Source organism: Odocoileus virginianus, chromosome 33 (assembly GCF_023699985.2).
Source record: "Odocoileus virginianus isolate 20LAN1187 ecotype Illinois chromosome 33, Ovbor_1.2, whole genome shotgun sequence".
NCBI lineage: Eukaryota > Metazoa > Chordata > Mammalia > Artiodactyla > Cervidae > Odocoileus > Odocoileus virginianus.
The window spans coordinates 25080622-25097566 of NC_069706.1; the positions used below are offsets into that span (position 1 = coordinate 25080622).

The following is a 16945-nucleotide window of genomic DNA, read 5'->3' on the forward strand; positions in this document are numbered from 1 at the left end:
GGCTCTTTGTTTAACACACATCAGATTTTATTTCTGAAGCCATGACTGGGCTTGTTTCACACCCCTCCAGAGGACCACTCACAGCTCCCAGCGGAAGCGGAGCTTGCAGCCCGCCATCTTCTCAGCATAATGGGCTTCAAAGCGCTCATTCTGGGCCACAGTGAAGGTGGATTTCCAATCGCCAGTGATGCCTGGGGAGAGATGGCAGGAAGGAGGTCCCGGCCGCAGAGGTGGCCCCGAATGGCCAAAGGGCAGTCCCATTTGCAGCTCCCCCTCTCCCCAAATGCCCATGCCCACCCCCTGGGGTGGCTCTCACCTTTCCTCAGGAAGGCAGAGATGTTGTGGTCCATGATTTCAGTGGGTATGGTGCTGTAGTTGGTCATGGGGTTCTTCTTCATCTCTTTGAAAGATGTGTGCTGGACGATATGATCCACAGTCTCCTCCGGCAGGGAGCGCCCCACAAACTCCAGGATCTTCTGGATCTCCCTTTTGGGGTCCTGGAGCAGTGGAGAGGCTCTTCAGTGGAGGTTTGGATTACTTGCTGAGCAGAAAAGGGAGGCGCCTTTCTAACCCTGGGGGCGGATCTGGCCACTTCTGCCTAGAGACCTCAGGCCCTGTTCCTTGACTCTGGTCCTCTTTTCCAGGGGCAGGTGTGACTGCCTTCTACCCTGGGATCCTTTATGACAGAGGTCTGGTTCCTCTTGGCTGAGAGGAGGGACAGTCCCCTTTCGTAATGGTGGTCCCAGGAGAAGCACTGGCAGTACAGAGCAGACGAATGTCTGCACGTGTTGCTGACTCGGGCGTTAGGAGGTAAAGGGCTGAACAGGGCGCTGCCGTGGAGGGCACGCTCCTACTCCAGTCCTGGGCAGGGGATCCGGGAGGGCTGGCCTGAGGGCTGCCATAGGGGACAGTGCTGAGTGGGCCCCAGCAGGGCCGTGTGAGGTTCCTGCCTTCCTAAGTGACGTGGAGGGAACTGGAAGCCGTGGTCTCACCTCCTTTATGTCCTCGTAGAAGAGGTAGAGAACAGGGTGGGTGTGACTCAGCTCCCACCACTCCCGCACATGCTGATACCAGGACCCATAGCACACTGGGGAAGAGGGCAGGTGGTCGGGACACAGAGGTTGGCATAAACGTTAGCTGGTGCCCCTTGGCTCCACCCCACCCTCTCCCTCCTCCAGCGTCAGCCTCACCTTCCCCGGCCATGAACTTCTCCAGGAAGCTGTCCCAGGTGCCAGGGTCAGGGTGCACCTTGGCCATGCGGTAGAAGTGGTAATAGGAGACGGCCACATCCTTGGCATTGCGGGCGATGTAGATCACCTGGAGGGGCAGATGACCCCCAAGCCCAGCGCCGTCACCACATGGCACGCCAGGTACCAGGCATCCCGCCCTCTATGGCCTCCTTGCCAGGGAAGCTCTCTCAGTTTGGCCAAAGGAGAAACAGGTCTAAAGGCTGACTCGCCTGCAGTCCTGGGGTGCAGGCAAGATCCAGCTGGGACCTGAACCCTGCTCTGATGCTGAACTTTGGGCTAGCTCCTGAAACTGTTAATTTATACTAATCCAATCCCCTCAACGCCACTCTGTCTGGATTTGGAACAAGGCATGCTGGGTTCCCACCAGCCCCTCCACAGGCCTGTGAACACCCAGACTGCACAGAGGAGTCTCATTTTCACCAGATACCTGACCCCACTAGAGCATCAGGCAGATGCCCCTCACCCCGTCCTTCTTAAGATGAGACCAGGCTGTGGGAAGTGAGACCTTCCCAGAAGGCAGGGCCAAAGCTGGGATGGCCCTACCAGCCTCCTTCTCTGGCTCTCTCTGCCATTCACCTTGACTTTCTGATCCAGCAGGGTCTTCGGAAGCAGAGCCAGGGGCAAGTGTGTCTTGAGCAGCCGTGGGGCTGGTGTATCTTCCAGAAGCTCAACACCTAAGCCGTAGGTAGGGCAAGATCCGTGAGCTGGAGCCCCAGTCAAACCTCCCTCCACTCTACTTGCCACCAACACCCCACCACACACCTGTGGGAATCCCAGGGACCTTGAACTCAAGGAAGGGCACCCGCATGAAGATGGGGGCTCTCTGACACTTCTCCAGGTCGCCATCCTGGTAGATCAGGTCCAGGATCTCACTCACCCAGGTGGTGCCTGGCAGGTGGGAATGGATGGGGGATGAGCAGGGCTGAGGCCACGCCCCTCCCGGCCCAAGGTGGGGACTGCAGCCCAAAGGAGGCCTGGGTATCCCCATCACTTACCCGACTTGGGATAGGTGCTGATGAGCAAGTCATCAGGCCAGGCTGTGAAGCTCTGCAGTGGCCCCAGTGCCTCTGCAAAATACTTGATGAGAGGGATGCCCTTCACATACTTTGCTGGTGGGCGGGAGGTGTCCTGGATCAGTTCCATGCTGTCTCCTCAGGGGCGCCGGGGTGCGGCCTTGTTCCTTGAACAATATGTCAGTGGTGCCAGCTGTTGAATTCTTGCTTTGAAGTAAAGAACCCAAGGCTGAGGGAGCCTGAGCCACTTGGCCGTGCTCACAGAGCTAGCTCACAAGAGTGGTGGGGCTGGGATTCAAAGCTAGATCTTGTGTTCCTGCAGTGGGTCACAACTCAGGCTGCATTTTCATTTGCCTGCAGAGCTTTTAAATCAATTAAATCACTCTCTGGGGATGGGACCCTGATAGCAGTTTTTTGGAAGCTCTCCAGGGGATTTCAATGTGCACTTGAGAAAACCTCTAGGGCCTGCCTGTTTGAACTTCTGGCCAGCCCCCAGCTTGCTTTGTCTTCTCCCTTCTGCTATAGGCCTAATCCTGGTGGGCTCCTCTTGAGCTTGAGTTTCCCCCTTGAGCTCCCCTGGGCCCTCACATATGGAAAACTCCCAAAGGCCAGTTAAGCCTGAGATCCAGCTTGTCCAACCAGCCTCTCCAAATTGGGCCTAAGATCCAGCTTGCCTAACCAGCCTCCCCCATTTGCCTCCCCCACTTGGAGAAAAACACAGCCAATTGAGCAACTGTTTAGGGGGTCAGAGTCTTGCAGGTGAATGAGAACTGATGACTCAGTGGAGAAGAGGAAGGGCGAAGGAGGAAGAGGAGGAGGGGGATTCAAGCCAGGCTGGAGACCGAGATGAGCACTCCTTTGGGAAAGGGCTGGACGTGAGAAGTGGGAGCAGAGAGATTAAGTGATAGGATCAGAGTCAAAGCCAGCAGCAGCGAGAGGTGAGTGGGATCCAGCCCTGTCACCCCCCAACCTCGCTCTCACCTGATCTCTCTGGATCTTGGCCTTGTGACCCTGTCTGTGTCTGCGTGGGGCTGAGAACTAGCACGGTGTGGTGAGTGCAGGATCACTCTCTGAGCTGCGAGCTTTGTAATTCTCAAGTGGGAGGGGCCTGGCGCCAGCACTGGGACTTGGCTGTCCTCCAGGAAGGAAAGGGTGAAGTTTGGGGTAGGAGTACCCTCTGTGCTATCCTCCTCAGCTGGAACCCAGCTTAGCCTGGCCTGAAAACTCCAGATGTGGGTTTAGTATGTAGAAAACAGAAGGCTGAAACTAGACACAAGGGTGCAATAGTTTTGGGGATTTTTTTGGTGTTTTGAGCTGGAATCCTGGCTCCTGACCTGCCCTCTAGATTCCACCTCTGTCGAGAGGGCCAAGAGACAGCTTTTTCTAACGTGCCTGGTCTAGAAAGCGCAGGGGAGAAGAGGGGAAATGTGGGGACACTCACCGTTCTGCCGGCTCCAGGCCAGGTTTGAAAATGCCAAGGGTTCAGGTGGAAGGCAGCCCGCAGGCCCCCAGCAGCCTGAACATTCCGGGAACTTCTGGCTCTGACCACAGGGCGAGTCCAGAGGGATGTACGTGGGCAGGGTGATGGGGTTTGGGGTGGAGCCGGGCAAGGCAGGCTCTTTTTGAGGCAGCATAGGATAGGAAAGAGCCAGAATGCTTGTGTCAAATAACCCCGGAGTGTGCCCCTGCTCCACGACTCCCATGGAGGGAGCTCCAGGGACAGCATGGAGCCTCATTTATGGTTGGTAAAATAACAGCCCCCCAGAAGGTGCTTTTCTTTCTCTGGGTTTGAATGAGGTTCCACAGACAGAGACAAGGAGTTGGGGTTTCGAGAGTCACAGGACCCCGTTGGGGGAGAGCACCCTCCTCTCCTCCTTGGCCTTTGTTCTTACTATTTGGATTAAAGTACAGAGTCTTCTCTGCTGGCTCAGACAGTAAAGAACCCACCTGCAATGCAGGAGAACCAGGTTCAATCCCTGGGTCGGGAAGATCCCCTGGAGAAGGAAATGGCAACCCACTCCAGTATTCTTGCCTGGGAAAAGTGATGATCAGAGGAGCCTGGTAGTCTACAGTCCATGGGGTTGCAAGAGTCAGACACGACTTAGTCACTAGACCACCAGCAGCACCAGAGTCAAGCTGGGCACTGGAGCTGAGTGGGCTCTGCGTTCAGGGTGTGAGTCTCCTAAACCCTCAGAGGACAGTGTGACTTCAGAGGCTGGTCCATGCTGTGGCCAGCAGCCCCTCCCCACTCCCCTGTCCTCTTCAGGCCCCAGTTACCAGCAGGGTCTCTGCCTCCTACCCATGCTCCCCACCCCCGGCAAACACCAGCAGGTACCCTGAACTCAGACTTTTTATTGTCTTCAAGTAAAAACTGGCCAGAGCCACAGAGGGTGGCAAAGAAAAGGAGTGGGTGGAGGCTGAGGATGCTGAGAATCAGGTCTCAAGCATGTCGGTCCAGTGCTCCTGTGGAGACAAGAGAGTTGGTGAAAGGCAGCCCAGGAGACAGGGTGGGGCAGAGAGGCTGGGGCCCAAGCACCTCTCACCTCTTCTAATTCCGAGTCCTCCTCCTCCTCCTCGGTGCCCATCCGGCAGAGCCAGATCAGGTCTCCCCACAGCAGTGAGTTCTTACAGCTACCAGGGGGTATGGTTGATAGGAAACAGAGTCAGGATCACAAGCATCCTCCAGGCCAGGACCTGGGTGCCAAGAGAAGGGCTTGGCTACCCCAGGCCTGGACTTGGACAACTGGGCACCCCCTTCCCGCCTTCCTGGAGTTAAACCAGGCTGGAGCAGGGATGTGGGACTTACCCAGGGCATGCGCCCTCTAGAGGCAGAAGCTGCCCTGGTTCCTCCTGCAGGAACTCCTCTGCCAGGCAGATCACATGGGCCCTTAGGGAGCAGCCAGGGTGCGGGCAACACAGGGGGCTCTCTTCATCCTGTCGGAGGTGGCAGGCAGGTAAGAGAGAAAACGGGGAGTAATCATGTAGCTAACAACGGTGAAGAGCTTCTATGGACCACACACTGTTCCAAGAGCTTTACATAAACAACTTTATGAGGCATGTGCTACTATTATTTGCATTTACGGTAAAGAATCCACCTGCAATGCGGGAGACCTGGGTTTGATCCTTGGGTTGGGAAGATCCCCTGGAGGAGGACATGGCAGCCCACTCCAGTATTCTTGCCTGGAGAATCCCCATGGATGGAGGAGCCTGGCGCGCTACAGTCCATAGGGTTGCAAAGCGTCTGACATGCTGAGCGACTAAACACAGCACATAGATAAGGAAACTGAGGCACCGAGAGGCTAAAATACTGGTCCACAGGGACTAAGCTGGCCAGTTTTCTCTGAGTGGGAGCAGTGATTATCTAACAGTATGGCTAGGGCAGCCAGACCTAGAGTTCCTTACAGGTTGAGAGATTTCAGACAGGTCACTTAATCCCTGAATGGCAAGAACTCAACTTACACTTACTGAGAGCTCAGTAGAAGGCAGACACATCATCTCAGTTAATTTATTAAATATTTATTGGCCACTTGCTCTGCACCAGACCCTGTTCTACCGTAGTGAAAAGGAACTAAATGCCCCTGCAGAGTTTAATATGGGGGTGAGGGTGGGAAAGACTGATAATAAGGTAAATAAAATATACAATATGTCAGACAATAACAGGCGTTAAAGGAAGCCAGGGGGATGTACAAGAGAGAGAGGCAATTTTAGATGGAGAGCCAAGGAAGAGCTGACCAGAGGAGAGGAGGCATATTCTTAAGATAGAGGGTCTAGGGAAGAATTTTTCAGTCCAAGGGGAAGGGCAAAGGCCTGGAGGAGGCCCTGGCGTTGAGGAATAGCCACAAGCACTATTCCCACTGCAGAGACGAGAGCAGGACTTCCCTGGTGGTCCAGTAGTTAAGAACTCGCCTGCCAGTGCGGGGGACACAGGTTCGATCCCTCATCTGGAAAATCCCACACGCCTGGGGAGCTCAAGTTTATGCTCCACAAGAGAAGCCATGGCAATGAGAAGCCCGGGCGGCAAGTAGAGAGTAGCCCCCGCTCTGAGCAACTAGAGAAAGCCCATGGACAGAAAAGAAGACCGAGAGCAGACAAAAGCGAAAAAAAAAAAAAAAAAAAGATAATAAATGGGTAGAGATGGGGGTAGAGTGGCCAAAGGGTGTCAGTGGACGGCCCAGACCCTTGATCCTAAGTCCTCTGAACCCTACCTAGACTGCCCTGACCCGGCTTACCTGGAGCGCGCGTGCGCAGAGGGTGCAGCGGGCGTCGACTTCTCCCTCCAGCTCGCATCCCGTGTCGTCGGAAGGACCTGCCTGGCTCCTCGGGGCTGGGGCCCGGGGCGGTGGAGGCCCGAAGGCCAGTGGCATGTGAGGTGGCGGCGGTAGGCAGAGGTCCTGGCGGAAGTCAGCGCGCAGCCAGCGCAGGGTGAGCGGGAGGCGCGCCCAGGGCGGCGCGCGCAGCATGTGAGCCAGGACGCGCAGGTGGAAAGCGAAGGTGGCCTCTCCGCGCAGGCGCCGACCCACGTGCGTCAAGCGGCGCGAGGCCTGTGGGTGCTGCCAGGCCCATTCGAACTGCAGGCGAGGGGGTACAGGGCTTCAGGAGCAGCCGGGGAAGGGGTCCGCGGGAGGAAGGGGGAGCCCCGGGGAAGGGGGCTGCTCGGGGAGGGCCCCGAGCCCTAGCCCTGGTCCTCCCGCTGCCCCTAACTCCTTTTACCCTAAGAGCAGCCACTGCAGAGGGGAAGCCGTGTACGATGAGCACCATCTCCCTAGGAAAGAGAAGGAGGGCGCGCGACCCGTGAGCCCCCCGCCCCACCCCATGTCAAACAGAATCCCCTGGCCTACCGGAGAGTGGGATCACATCGGCTTCACGCCTAGCCCACGAGGCCCTGCTCCCTTCGTGGAGGTATAAGCCAGCCCCTCTCACCTGCTAACCGCAGGCCCCGCCTGTAGTCACAGGCGCTTAACAGCCTTCCTCAGTTCCTCTCCCTTCCAAGCTTTCTCTATTCCAACCCAGTCTTGTTCACCAAACTCCCTGTCACTGACCAAACCTAGATCAGTCCCCTTCCCACCCAACCCCGTCCTCTGAGACCCAGGCCCACACAGGGCTCCTCCTCCGCGGCGATAGGCCCACCCCCGTTACTCCCGCCCCCGGCCCTGCCCCCTCGCGGGCCCCGCCCACTGCCACAGGCCTGGCTCCGCCCCTCTCAGCCGGCCTCTCCCTCGCCGGCCCCGCCTTCTCCTGGAAGCCCTCCTCCTCCTGACCGTGACCCGCCTTCTCTTACCACGGTCCGCGCCCACTGGTCCGCCAGGCCCCGCCTTTTTTGCGGCCCCCGTTGTGCTGCTGCACCCGACGAGCAGGATTGACGGTGAACCCCACGTAGACGCGGCCCCGGTGCCGAGGGTTCAGACAGTAAAGCAGGTAGACGCCGAAGAAGCGTCCGGACCTCGCCGCGCCCCCTGCGGGGCCCATCGCCAATTTGGGGGTTGATTATTGTGGCCTGTGACCCGGGGAGGGCTGGGCTACCAGGGCCGCAAGATACTTGTCTCAGAAAAAGCGCTTGGGAACGATCCCGAGGTACCCTAGAAGTCACAGCAATGCAAACTCGTGCGCCCTCTCCTATTTGGAGCTCGGGTGTCCAAACCGGCGCACAGAACCCGGGTTGCTGTACAAGCAGCGGGTACCGATTAGAGTCCGCTGGAGCCTCATGCAGACTCTGACAGACGGAAACCGAAGGCAGTTGGAAAACTGGGCTTGGGACAGGGCGGAAATGCTGAGTTTACGGACGTCTCAGTAAGGGCGGAAGTAGCTGCCTCAGCGGAAGTGGCGCCAGTAAGGGCGGAAGCAGTGTGGCTGGGGTCAGTGGTGGGGTTCCATCCCCGCTGGGCTGCCGCCCTCGCTGGGCTGCCACAATGGAACTCAGTGCCGAGTACCTCCGGGAGAAGCTGCAGCGGGACCTGGAAGCGGAGCACGTGGTGAGTTGAGCGGCCTGGGCTCGCCCAACGAAGGGAACAGGGCTTCCGGGGGCGGACTTGCACCATCCACACCATTCTGCCTCATAGGAAGTGGAGGACACGACTCCCAACCGTTGCGCGTCCAGCTTCCGAGTCCTTGTGGTGTCGGCCAAGTTCGAAGGGAAACCGCTGCTTCAGAGACACCGGTGAGATTCCGGGAACACCTTCTTCAGCGCGGCCGCAGCTCTGGGACCACATCCCGGGCCGCCTCCCGAAACCTTAACTCTCACTCCCATCCATGCGGCCCCCACCACAGACCACCACCCCAGGGGTCCCGCCTTCGTGGCCCCAGCATCAAATATTCAGACTTAAGCCCTCTACCTCTCTTGTTTCCAGGTCCCGGGGACTACAACCTGGGGGACCCCTCCAGTCTCCCGGCAGACCCTAGGTTCGGGGACTTCGAGCCAGGCCCCAGCCTGCCCATTTCTAACCCCATCTCTCTCCCAGGCTTGTGAACACTTGCCTAGCAGAAGAGCTCCTGCACATTCACGCTTTTGAGCAGAAAACCCTGACCCCAGAGCAGTGGGCCCGTGAGCAGCAGAAATAAGGGACGCAGACCTGCACACCCATTAAATTATGAATCAGGGCCAGCTTCCGTGTCAGTGTGTTTTGTGTATGGAAAGTGTGCAGAGGCTGGGTCTAGGGCCTGGCTTCTCCCTGCCCTCCACTCTCCATTGTTTTACTTTGGACAAGTCCCTCTCCTCACATAGGCCTCTGTGTCCCCACTTATAAGTGAATCGTCTGTCTTTAAAGTCCCTTCCGGGGTGGGCCTTGGTGGACTCCTTGGGGTACTTCCAATACTCACCCAACCCCCCATTCTTTGACCATTTCTGGGCATTCTGTTCAGTCCTCTTTCAAAATGCACAGATGAGAAAGTGCTCAAGGTTTCAGGAGCAACTGCAAACCTCTCCTTCTCAGTATATCACCCCAATGTCAAAGCATAATAGAGGATTTCACACACCCCCTACAAGTCCTCCACAACCTCAGGGGCCTGGTCCCCCAGCAGGGCCTTCCCAGCACCTGGAATGCTGTTTTTTTCTGGCCCCTGGAGAAAGTCCAGTGACCCTTTGGTCCTGGGCTTGATGTGGCCACAGCTGTCCCCCGCGGTGAGGTTTTTCTGGAATGGAGACGTGGGCTGGGCATAGGGGTAGGGTTACAGCAGGCAAATAAGGTCACCAGAGCCACACAATTGGGGCAGGTGATGCCCTGGTGTCAACACGGGTGACAGGGTTGCCTAGGCCTTACACAGACTAGGTCTCCAAGACCCAGGAGAAATAGCAAGTGTCCTAATTGGGGCCAGGCCTCTTTGGGGGAGAGAAATTGTGGGTTTCAACCATCCCACCCACCCTGTTCCTCTGTTTTCAAGGCCAGTTTCTTGGCCCCTAAATTACTGTCACACACCCCCACCCCCCACCTCCCTCTTTTGTTTCTATCAGAGGGAGCTAGGAGTCATGATGAGTAAAGGTTAACCTTTCTGAGTTCCAGGGATCCTTTCCTGAACTTTTTTTTTCAGTTTCCCTGGGCCAGGAGAACTAGCAACTACTCACACGTCTGCTTCACTGGGAGAGCCCAACATCGCATTGTGTGTGTGTGTGTGTGTTGGTGGGGTGGGGGTGGGGGGTTAGGCTCAGGCTTCAGCTCCAGATGGTCTGCTTCTCTCTAGGCCACACCCCTGATTGGATCCACCCCGCCGTGTTCACAGCTGTGGCAGAATCCCTTCCCTGTCTATAGATGAGCAACGGAGACCTGGAGAGAAGGGACTTGCCCAGGGTCACATGGCTTACAGAGAGATTGAGGCCCAAGTGGGCAGACAGGGACATTTGTACGGCAAGCCCAAGGGGAGCAGGGGTTCACATGGGACATTTCCTCCTTGCTGGTCCCTGCACGGATGCACAAAGGCCTGCTGTGGCCAGGACACCCATCCTCAATAGCCGTGTCCCAGCTCAGGGGGTCACCTGCTAAGTTGGCCATCAAAAACCTACTTCCAAAAAACAAAACCTACTTCCAACCCCCTGCCCACTCCCTGCCAATACAGGTCCCTCTTATAGAGGCCAGGCCCAGGCAGAAGCCACTGACAAGGCTCAAGCGGCAGCCGCACGGTGCAGAAAAGGCTCTGAACTGGATGGGAAGCCTGCGTCATAACTGAGGATCTGCTGCTCCTGCCTTGCCCCTCAGTTTCCTCACTTGTAGACTAAGGTTGGGCCCACTATTTTGGTTCTCAGCTTCCTCCCTACAAGGAACCCCTAACATTGATCCCTTGGGCCTACAGCTTAACAGCTGTCATGTAAGCGCTGGTTGCTTCATTTCCCCCACAAGCAGCAGGGTCAGGACAGCTGATGTGGTTGACTAGCAAAGGCAGATTGGGGAGTAATGAGAATGACCAAGGCTCCATCCAGGCTAGAGCCCTGAGCAGCTCAGACCTACCAGCTGGAAAACAGGGCACCCATATCAGCACAGGGTGGCTCCCCCCTGCCCCACAAAGGCCTGTTCCTATCTGTGGAGGGTGGGGGTTCCCAGGCCCCAGGATCTAATGCCTGATGATCTGGGATGGAGCTGATAGAAATAAAGTGCACACTAAATGGAATGCACTTGAATCATGCCTGAACCATCCCCCAGCCCACCCCCACCCCCCTGATGCGTGGAAAAACTGTCTTCCATGAAACCAGTCCCTGGTGCCAAAAAGCTCAGGGACCACTGGTCTAGGGTCATCTAGAGGCATCTGTCCAGCCCCTGCCAGAGGTCAGGCTCATCACAGCTATGGAGAGGGAAGCACAAGGACAGGTCGGTTCAGCAAACCCAGCATCCCCTCGACTAGTCATCAGAGTCTGCGAGGTACCAGAAAATAAAGCCATTTTATTATTATTTTCTTATCTGCCATTGTGGCCTGAGGAGTAGGAATGGAAGGGAGGGAGGCGATGCTGTCGGCCCCAGCCGATGGTCCTCTACTTGGCCTGGACTGTCTCCTCCAGCCTATCCAAGCGCTTCTGCAGCTCCTGCACCGTGGCCTGGAGCTTCCTCATCTCCTCCTCCAGCCGGGATATGGCATCCTGGGGGACCCCAGGCAGCATTAGCCCCAGGCCCTCCTAGGCCACTAGGCCTCCTCCCATGAGCCCCCAGGGCTTGGGCCCCTCTGTCTCTCATCCAGAGAACTGCAGGCCTTTAAGCCTGGACAGGATTATCCACTCCCAGCCCCCAAAGGAGCCCCAATATTGTGTGTGTGGCCTGCCCCCAAACGCCAGCCTCTTTCCACTGAGTCAGTGACCACATCAGTAGCAGCTCCTGCCCTACCCCACCTTCCTGCCCTGGTTCCCGGGCTCCCATCTGCCTCTCACCGAGCTGGGAGCACCAGTGGCCTCAGGTGCCGTCCTCTTGCGTGCAGTGTCCAGGCCCCGGTTGACCCTCAGCTCCCGGCTCTTGGGGGGCACGTAGCCGTCCTTGAGGGAGATGAGGAGGGGCCCAGCATCCCGGCCCCCCAGCCACTCCTCAGCCGTGAGGGCAGCGTCGGGCCCTGCGGTGGGTGGGTATAGGTCTTCCTGGAACAGGTCCGACTGTGGGGCGAGGCCAGGACTGGTTAAGAGAAAGCTCAGGCCACACCACCACCCGGCCACTCCGAGCACCTGAGGAGGGACCCGGGAGCATCACCTTTCTAGGCACCGTCATGGCAATGGGTTCACACTTCCGCTCATGCAGCTTGTAGAATCTGTGGAGACGGGAAGGTGAGCAGTGCCCACAGCGTGGCTGGGACTCAAGGTCAGCGTGGGGTCAGTGCTGCCCAAGGGGCGCGCTCAGGTCAGGGGCAGGGGCAGTCACCTGGCAATCTCACACTTGTTCACCTCCAGACCACGTTTGGGCATGTAGCCCATTCCACGCTGGGACTCCTTGGAACTGAACATGGAGAGATAGTGCAGGAACGGGGCCTCGGAGGTGATCTCGAAGTACCGGATAGAGCTGTCCCCCTGCAGGTGGTAGGTGCAAGGGAGGGTCAGCACCAGCAGATGCCTCCAGCTGTGGTCCTTTCTAAGTCCCCCTGCCCACCTTGCTCCCCCGACCCCCTGCCCAATGGGGCCACCTTGCCACAGAGGTAGACAATGTTGGTGTCAGGGTCGAAGAAGGGCAGCAGGACACCACTGCTTGTGTCCAGCTCCTGCAGGGACAGCGGCTCCTCCAGGTGCTTCTGTATAGATGGACAGGAGAGAACCATGAGCTGGGCCACATCAGGCCTCCATCACTGGAGGAGTGGGGACAGGGCTTAGACACCAACCAGCAGAAACCCCCATCGCATGGTGGGTAAACTGAGGCCCTGCCCTTCCAGCCAGGCACACGACGGGGCAGGGGGGACAAAACCTGGTCCCTGCCCGGCACTCACCGTGTCCCACAGTGCCACCTGCCGCTCGCTCATGCGGCTGAAGCCCGTGGTCAGGATCTTTCCATCGGATACAAACACGGCACGCACGGGCCGGGTCCCCTCATGGGGACGGTCTTTCTCCTGGAAGGAAAGGGAGGGGACCGGTCAGGCATCCGCACACACCCTCTAAGGGCCAAGCCCCAGCTGGAAGCTGGAGAAGGCGGCATCTAAGGGGGCCTCATCGGGGGTGGGCGGTAGGGGAGGGTCAAGCTCCCAGGGTCAAAGGTCAAGGCAACTCACAGCTACTATGGTGCCTTTTCGGGGCTCAATGATGCGGACTCGCTTGTCACGGCAGGAGGTACAGATGAGGGCGCCATCTCGGCTCCAGTCCACACTATAGATGGTGTCCGGGTGCACGTCGGAGCCCAGCGTCAGCACGGCCGCCCCCGTGCCCACGTCCCACACCAGGATCACATTGTCGCAACCTGGGCGATGTCCCCAGTGTCAGAAGCCAGGAGCCTCCCCCCATCACTGTCAGGCGACCAGCCCTCCCCGCGTCTCCCCCTCGGCACCTGCACTGAGCAGCACGTTCTGGGCCGTGGGGTGCCAGGCCACGATGCCCACACGCTTGGTGTGGCCCTCCAGGGTGACGACAGGCTCCCGCAGGGGCAGCATCAGGCCCCCGTCAGGGATCTCCCACACCTGCAAAGAAGGGGCGAGCGAGTGAGTCTTGGAGGCGCCCAACATCAGCTCCAGGGCCTGAGCCCCATCCTGGCCCCTGGGTCCCCCCCACACTCACCATGACGGAGCAGTCCTCGGAGCCACTGGCAATGACGTTATCATTGTGCGGGCACCAGGCTATGTCCAGCACCGGGGCCGTGTGGCCACAGACCATAGGCACATTCTTGTCTACACGACCAGTCTGGAGGACACAGCGGGGCCTCTGAGGGAGGTGCTCTGGCCCTCCTAACCCAATCCCACCTCCCCACACCCCTTCAGAGAGTCACAGAGGGGAAAGTTGTGGGGTCCCTGGGAGGCAGAGAGGGGCCTAGGGTGGGAGGGTTTGGGGCTCTGCCCCAGTCTCAGAGCTGTCTGGGCAACTGAGAGGGCTGGCCACAAGTAGCGCAGGATGGACATGCAGGTTGGTCCTGCCCTTCTGTCAGGCCATGGCCGAGTTCCTGCCAGCTCCATCTCAGCTTCTCATCCTTGTCCTGTGGCCTGGTACCCCCACCCTCACCCCCACCCCAAATTCTTCCATGGCATGACAGGCCAGGGCCCCCGGCATGAGACAGGCTGAGGGAGTGGTTGTATTGGGGCTGGGGTTTCCCAGGGAAGTGTGTGTGAATGATGGGGTGTGGGGACAGGTCCCCCTGAAAGGACAAGGATGGGGAAGTCTGTATAACGGGTTTGAAATGGCTGCTTCCGGGGACGGCTGCTACAGCAGGGTTTCCTGTGTGAAGCGCGGGCCCAGCTCTTACTCCGACAACCACTTCCTCTTCTCTCTGTTTCCATCGGCCCTTTTAAGGTAACAACTGAGGGCCCATCTCCCCTTCCTGTCTCAACCCCCCAAGAGCACGGGAGTGTGCTGGGGGTGGGGGTCCGAAAACAGCAGGGAGGGCAGGATTTGAGGGGGGCCAGGGTTGGGGGAGGGGAGAGGGTCTCTTACCTCATCCCTGCCTGTGAGCTGGGAGCCACTGAGCTCGCTGGGTTCCCAGGGGCTCAGAGAGTCCCTCCAAACCCTAAGAGCGCTGCTGGGCCCGCCCAGACCCCATCCCAGGCCTCTCTGTGCAGGAGAAAACTCCAGGCTGACTCGGGACGGCAAACCCTGGGTCTGCAGGAGTTGCTGTTTGACCCTTCCCGTGTCACCCCCAACCCTAAGCTTCAGCTCCATCTGAGCACTGCATATAGGCGCTGGAGGAAGCGTAAGGTTCATGTGGCTCAACCCAGTTTTGCAGAGGACAACACTGCGGCCCGGGATGGCTGGGTGACTGTCACCTCATCGGGGGGGCCACTAGATGACCTGAGGCCCCCTTAGGAGGAGGACCGCTGTCCCCAGGGCTCCAGGGGCTCACCTTGCTCAGGGGCAGCACCAGGAAGGCCCCTCCCCCGCTGGCCTCACAGATCAGGGCCACGAATTTGGGGTTGACGGCACAGAACCCACTATCCCAAGTGTTCTGTGAGACGCGCACATCCTCATAGCACTGGTCGGCCTTGGCTGGCTGGCCAAACACGTGGCGGAACTTGCTGGAACGGACCACCTGCCGGCTCATCCTGGTGAAAGAGGGGTGAAAAACTTTTCTCCCCTCAGGTCAACCCTGACCTTCCAGTAGCCCCCATCTCTCCCAGGACACCCACCCCTCAGTCTGATGGTCATGGTCTCAGCTAACTTCCCTGCTGCTCTCCTCTGTCACTGACATCCAGCTACCCTTATACACGCCTTACCCACCTCTCCTCATCCCTGGCTGACCTGCAAGGCCCACCGTCTCAACCCGTCCCAGGCCTGGCTTCTGTACCCTTGGCCTCCACAGCAGAGCCTGGGGTGAGGGGTAGCACCTACTGCCAACTTGACCGCGGACTGGCTAACAGACACAGGGCCCATCCTCTCTGACGGGCCACCCTTCCGGGCCTCAGGGCATCAGCTTGGAGGGTGCACTCAGCCTCAGCGTCCAGACCTCACACCCTCACACCCACATGAGGAGCCGCCTAAAGGCAGGGGCCCTCCCCACCTCCAGGCCCAGGCTGGACACACGAAGGGAAGTGGCATGTGGGTTTGCCTGGCAGGCACATCCCCCATGGCCAGAGGGCTTCCCCAGCGGGTCTCTGGGCACCAGAAGGAGGCAGATGGCTCGGGTCCCAGCATCTCCTCCTCCTCACACCTCAGCTTCTCGCCCCCACTTAAGCAGGTGCCTTCCCACGCCTTCTCCACCCCACTGGAGCCATCCACAGGAAGGGAGTGGCCAGTGCTCACTTCTCAGAGGTCCAGCGAGAACGGTTTTCCCCCATTACTGGGCGGACAGCAAGCAGAGCCAAGGGATCTGCCTCTGGCTCCCCAGGCTCCAGGCCCCATGCTGGGGCCCCAAAGCATCACCTGCCAGCTTGGCGTGGGGGCCCCAAGGCCTCTCCTCCACTGCCCCCCTTGTGCCTAGCCCTTCTCCCTTGGGGCTCCCGCCACCCTCACCCACCCTGGGACTCTGGAGGAGGCTTGTGGGTCCACCTGTCCAGAAAGCGGATGAGGCACCTGTGCGAGGAGGAGCTGTCTGGGGGCAGGGGACCCGTCCAGGAGGGAAGCCTGGGTCTGGGAACAGGGAGCCCCAAACTGGAGGCTGGGAGACAGGAAGCCATCGCCCCACCCTGCCTCCTCCCCCACCGCAGGTACCAGGCCCCGGAAACCACGGAAAGGGGAACTTGGCCTTTTCTTGTTTTGCTCTCAACCCCTTCCTGTCTCCAAGCTCAGGGCAGCTACTGGGCTCACCCCACCATGCCCCCCACCGCCGCCCCAAAGACTCCCGTTGTGGGGAGAGGCCGGCCGGTGCATGTCCTGACCCCCGGGCTCCCCCACCTCCATCTTGGCTTCGTGGTCCCTCACCCTCGTCCCCTCACGGAGCTCTGGGACACACGGGTGGACCCTCCCACGCGCACCCACACGCTCAGGCGAGTCCCTCCACGCGGGGCGTGGACAGGCCCCGTTCCCACCTCAGAGCCAGCGGCTCTGACAGTCTGTCCACCCCCACGGCCGGCTTCTGCCAAGCTCTCGCCTGCCCCACAGGTGGCCCAGGGCAGCGACGCCGAGCCCGGATCGCCGGGCTCCAGCCTTACCTGCGGCTGAGAGATGAGCGACCCCCCAGGCGGAGGAGGGCGAGGAGGAGGTGGAGGAAGGAGCCAGCGGAGCCTGAGACCGTCCGCGGAGGATGCTCTTGTCAAGACAATGAATGAGAAGCGGCGGCGCCCGCCTCCTCAGAGGTGGCAGCGCCCCTTTGGGCGGAGCTCTTAAAGGGGAGAGCCCTTCCCTCCGCCGAGGCGCCGCCTCGCCCACCAGCCCGCAGCCTTCCCCTCCCTTCCCGCCGCGGAGCTCAGCGCCTCAGCTGCCAATTCCAAACCAAAACAGATGCTGCTGGCCAGTCGCTGAGAATCTAATCTGCACTTTTTTAATGTCAAAAATGCAAAAATAACCTGTTCCTTCTTCCCTTCTCCAGCCCACCCCCAGCCTACTCGCCATCCTTTCCCTGGCATTCGTAAAATGGCCCATCAGTCCCCTCAAAGCAGGCCTTAGTACAGCCCCCATCCCTAGCAAAGGCTGCGTTACCATCTCTCTGCCCCACCTCCAGTCAG

At 59.1% G+C, this 16945-nt stretch overlaps 4 protein-coding genes across 11 annotated transcripts; 1 reads left to right on the plus strand and 3 right to left on the minus strand.

The window, feature by feature from the left end:
• Nucleotides 1–5: 5 nt before the first annotated feature.
• Nucleotides 6–4493, minus strand: LOC110131735 (sulfotransferase 1A1). 5 transcript variants are annotated; one of them, XM_070461155.1, is made up of 9 exons: nt 3705–4493; nt 3245–3394; nt 2246–2430; nt 2013–2138; nt 1827–1924; nt 1191–1317; nt 993–1087; nt 317–497; nt 6–191 (listed from the first exon to the last, which is right to left on the minus strand). In XM_070461155.1, exons 3-9 carry the CDS (start codon nt 2391–2393, stop codon nt 79–81), a joined length of 888 nt encoding a protein of 295 aa, XP_070317256.1. In that variant the 5' UTR covers nt 2394–2430; nt 3245–3394; nt 3705–4493; the 3' UTR covers nt 6–78. The 5 variants fall into 5 exon arrangements, with proteins under 5 accessions (XP_070317256.1, XP_070317258.1, XP_070317257.1 ...); XM_070461157.1 differs by having other exon boundaries at nt 2246–2466; XM_070461156.1 differs by having other exon boundaries at nt 2246–2470.
• A 102-nt stretch (nt 4494–4595) lies between these two features.
• Nucleotides 4596–7829, minus strand: SLX1A (SLX1 homolog A, structure-specific endonuclease subunit). Of its 2 annotated transcripts, XM_020884665.2 has the most exons (6): nt 7542–7829; nt 6974–7025; nt 6493–6831; nt 5070–5197; nt 4807–4894; nt 4596–4726 (listed from the first exon to the last, which is right to left on the minus strand). In XM_020884665.2, exons 1-6 carry the CDS (start codon nt 7727–7729, stop codon nt 4697–4699), a joined length of 825 nt encoding a protein of 274 aa, XP_020740324.1. In that variant the 5' UTR covers nt 7730–7829; the 3' UTR covers nt 4596–4696. The 2 variants fall into 2 exon arrangements, with proteins under 2 accessions (XP_020740324.1, XP_070317262.1); XM_070461161.1 differs by lacking the exon at nt 4596–4726 and having other exon boundaries at nt 4806–4957.
• BOLA2B (bolA family member 2B) lies at nt 7634–8861 on the plus strand. The gene is made up of 3 exons (XM_020884667.2): nt 7634–8232; nt 8320–8417; nt 8719–8861. Exons 1-3 carry the CDS (start codon nt 8170–8172, stop codon nt 8816–8818), a joined length of 261 nt encoding a protein of 86 aa, XP_020740326.1. The 5' UTR covers nt 7634–8169; the 3' UTR covers nt 8819–8861.
• A 2243-nt stretch (nt 8862–11104) lies between these two features.
• CORO1A (coronin 1A) lies at nt 11105–16566 on the minus strand. 3 transcript variants are annotated; one of them, XM_020884664.2, is made up of 11 exons: nt 16433–16566; nt 14689–14887; nt 13416–13538; nt 13189–13318; nt 12917–13101; nt 12638–12757; nt 12341–12445; nt 12082–12227; nt 11914–11971; nt 11604–11819; nt 11105–11318 (listed from the first exon to the last, which is right to left on the minus strand). In XM_020884664.2, exons 2-11 carry the CDS (start codon nt 14884–14886, stop codon nt 11214–11216), a joined length of 1386 nt encoding a protein of 461 aa, XP_020740323.1. In that variant the 5' UTR covers nt 14887; nt 16433–16566; the 3' UTR covers nt 11105–11213. The 3 variants fall into 3 exon arrangements, with proteins under 3 accessions (XP_020740323.1, XP_070317253.1, XP_070317254.1); XM_070461152.1 differs by lacking the exon at nt 16433–16566 and adding an exon at nt 15855–16059; XM_070461153.1 differs by lacking the exon at nt 16433–16566 and adding an exon at nt 15799–15820.
• Between the last annotated feature and the right edge of the window lie 379 nt (nt 16567–16945).

Bases quoted from the DNA above. Each gene is read 5' to 3' on its own strand.
- LOC110131735 (XM_020884601.2), bottom strand. From the start codon at position 2,393: ATGGAACTGATCCAGGACACCTCCCGCCCACCAGCAAAGTATGTGAAG. The intron at 498-992 runs GTGAGACCACGG...CCACTGCTCCAG, and splicing joins TCTACGAGGACATAAAGGAG to GACCCCAAAAGGGAGATCCA. The intron at 192-316 runs GTGAGAGCCACC...ATCTCTCCCCAG, and splicing joins CTCTGCCTTCCTGAGGAAAG to GCATCACTGGCGATTGGAAA.
- SLX1A (XM_020884665.2), bottom strand. From the start codon at position 7,729: ATGGGCCCCGCAGGGGGCGCGGCGAGGTCCGGACGCTTCTTCGGCGTC. The intron at 7,026-7,541 runs GTAAGAGAAGGC...TCTCTTTCCTAG, and splicing joins ACCAGTGGGCGCGGACCGTG to GGAGATGGTGCTCATCGTAC. The intron at 6,832-6,973 runs GTAAAAGGAGTT...CCTCGCCTGCAG, and splicing joins CTGCAGTGGCTGCTCTTAGG to TTCGAATGGGCCTGGCAGCA.
- CORO1A (XM_070461152.1), bottom strand. From the start codon at position 15,958: ATGGCTTCCTGTCTCCCAGCCTCCAGTTTGGGGCTCCCTGTTCCCAGA. The intron at 12,758-12,916 runs GTGAGTTGCCTT...CTTTCCTTCCAG, and splicing joins GAAAAGGCACCATAGTAGCT to GAGAAAGACCGTCCCCATGA. The intron at 11,972-12,081 runs GTGACTGCCCCT...CCGTCTCCACAG, and splicing joins AACAAGTGTGAGATTGCCAG to ATTCTACAAGCTGCATGAGC.
- BOLA2B (XM_020884667.2), top strand. From the start codon at position 8,170: ATGGAACTCAGTGCCGAGTACCTCCGGGAGAAGCTGCAGCGGGACCTG. The intron at 8,233-8,319 runs GTGAGTTGAGCG...TCTGCCTCATAG, and splicing joins ACCTGGAAGCGGAGCACGTG to GAAGTGGAGGACACGACTCC. The intron at 8,418-8,718 runs GTGAGATTCCGG...TCTCTCTCCCAG, and splicing joins CCGCTGCTTCAGAGACACCG to GCTTGTGAACACTTGCCTAG.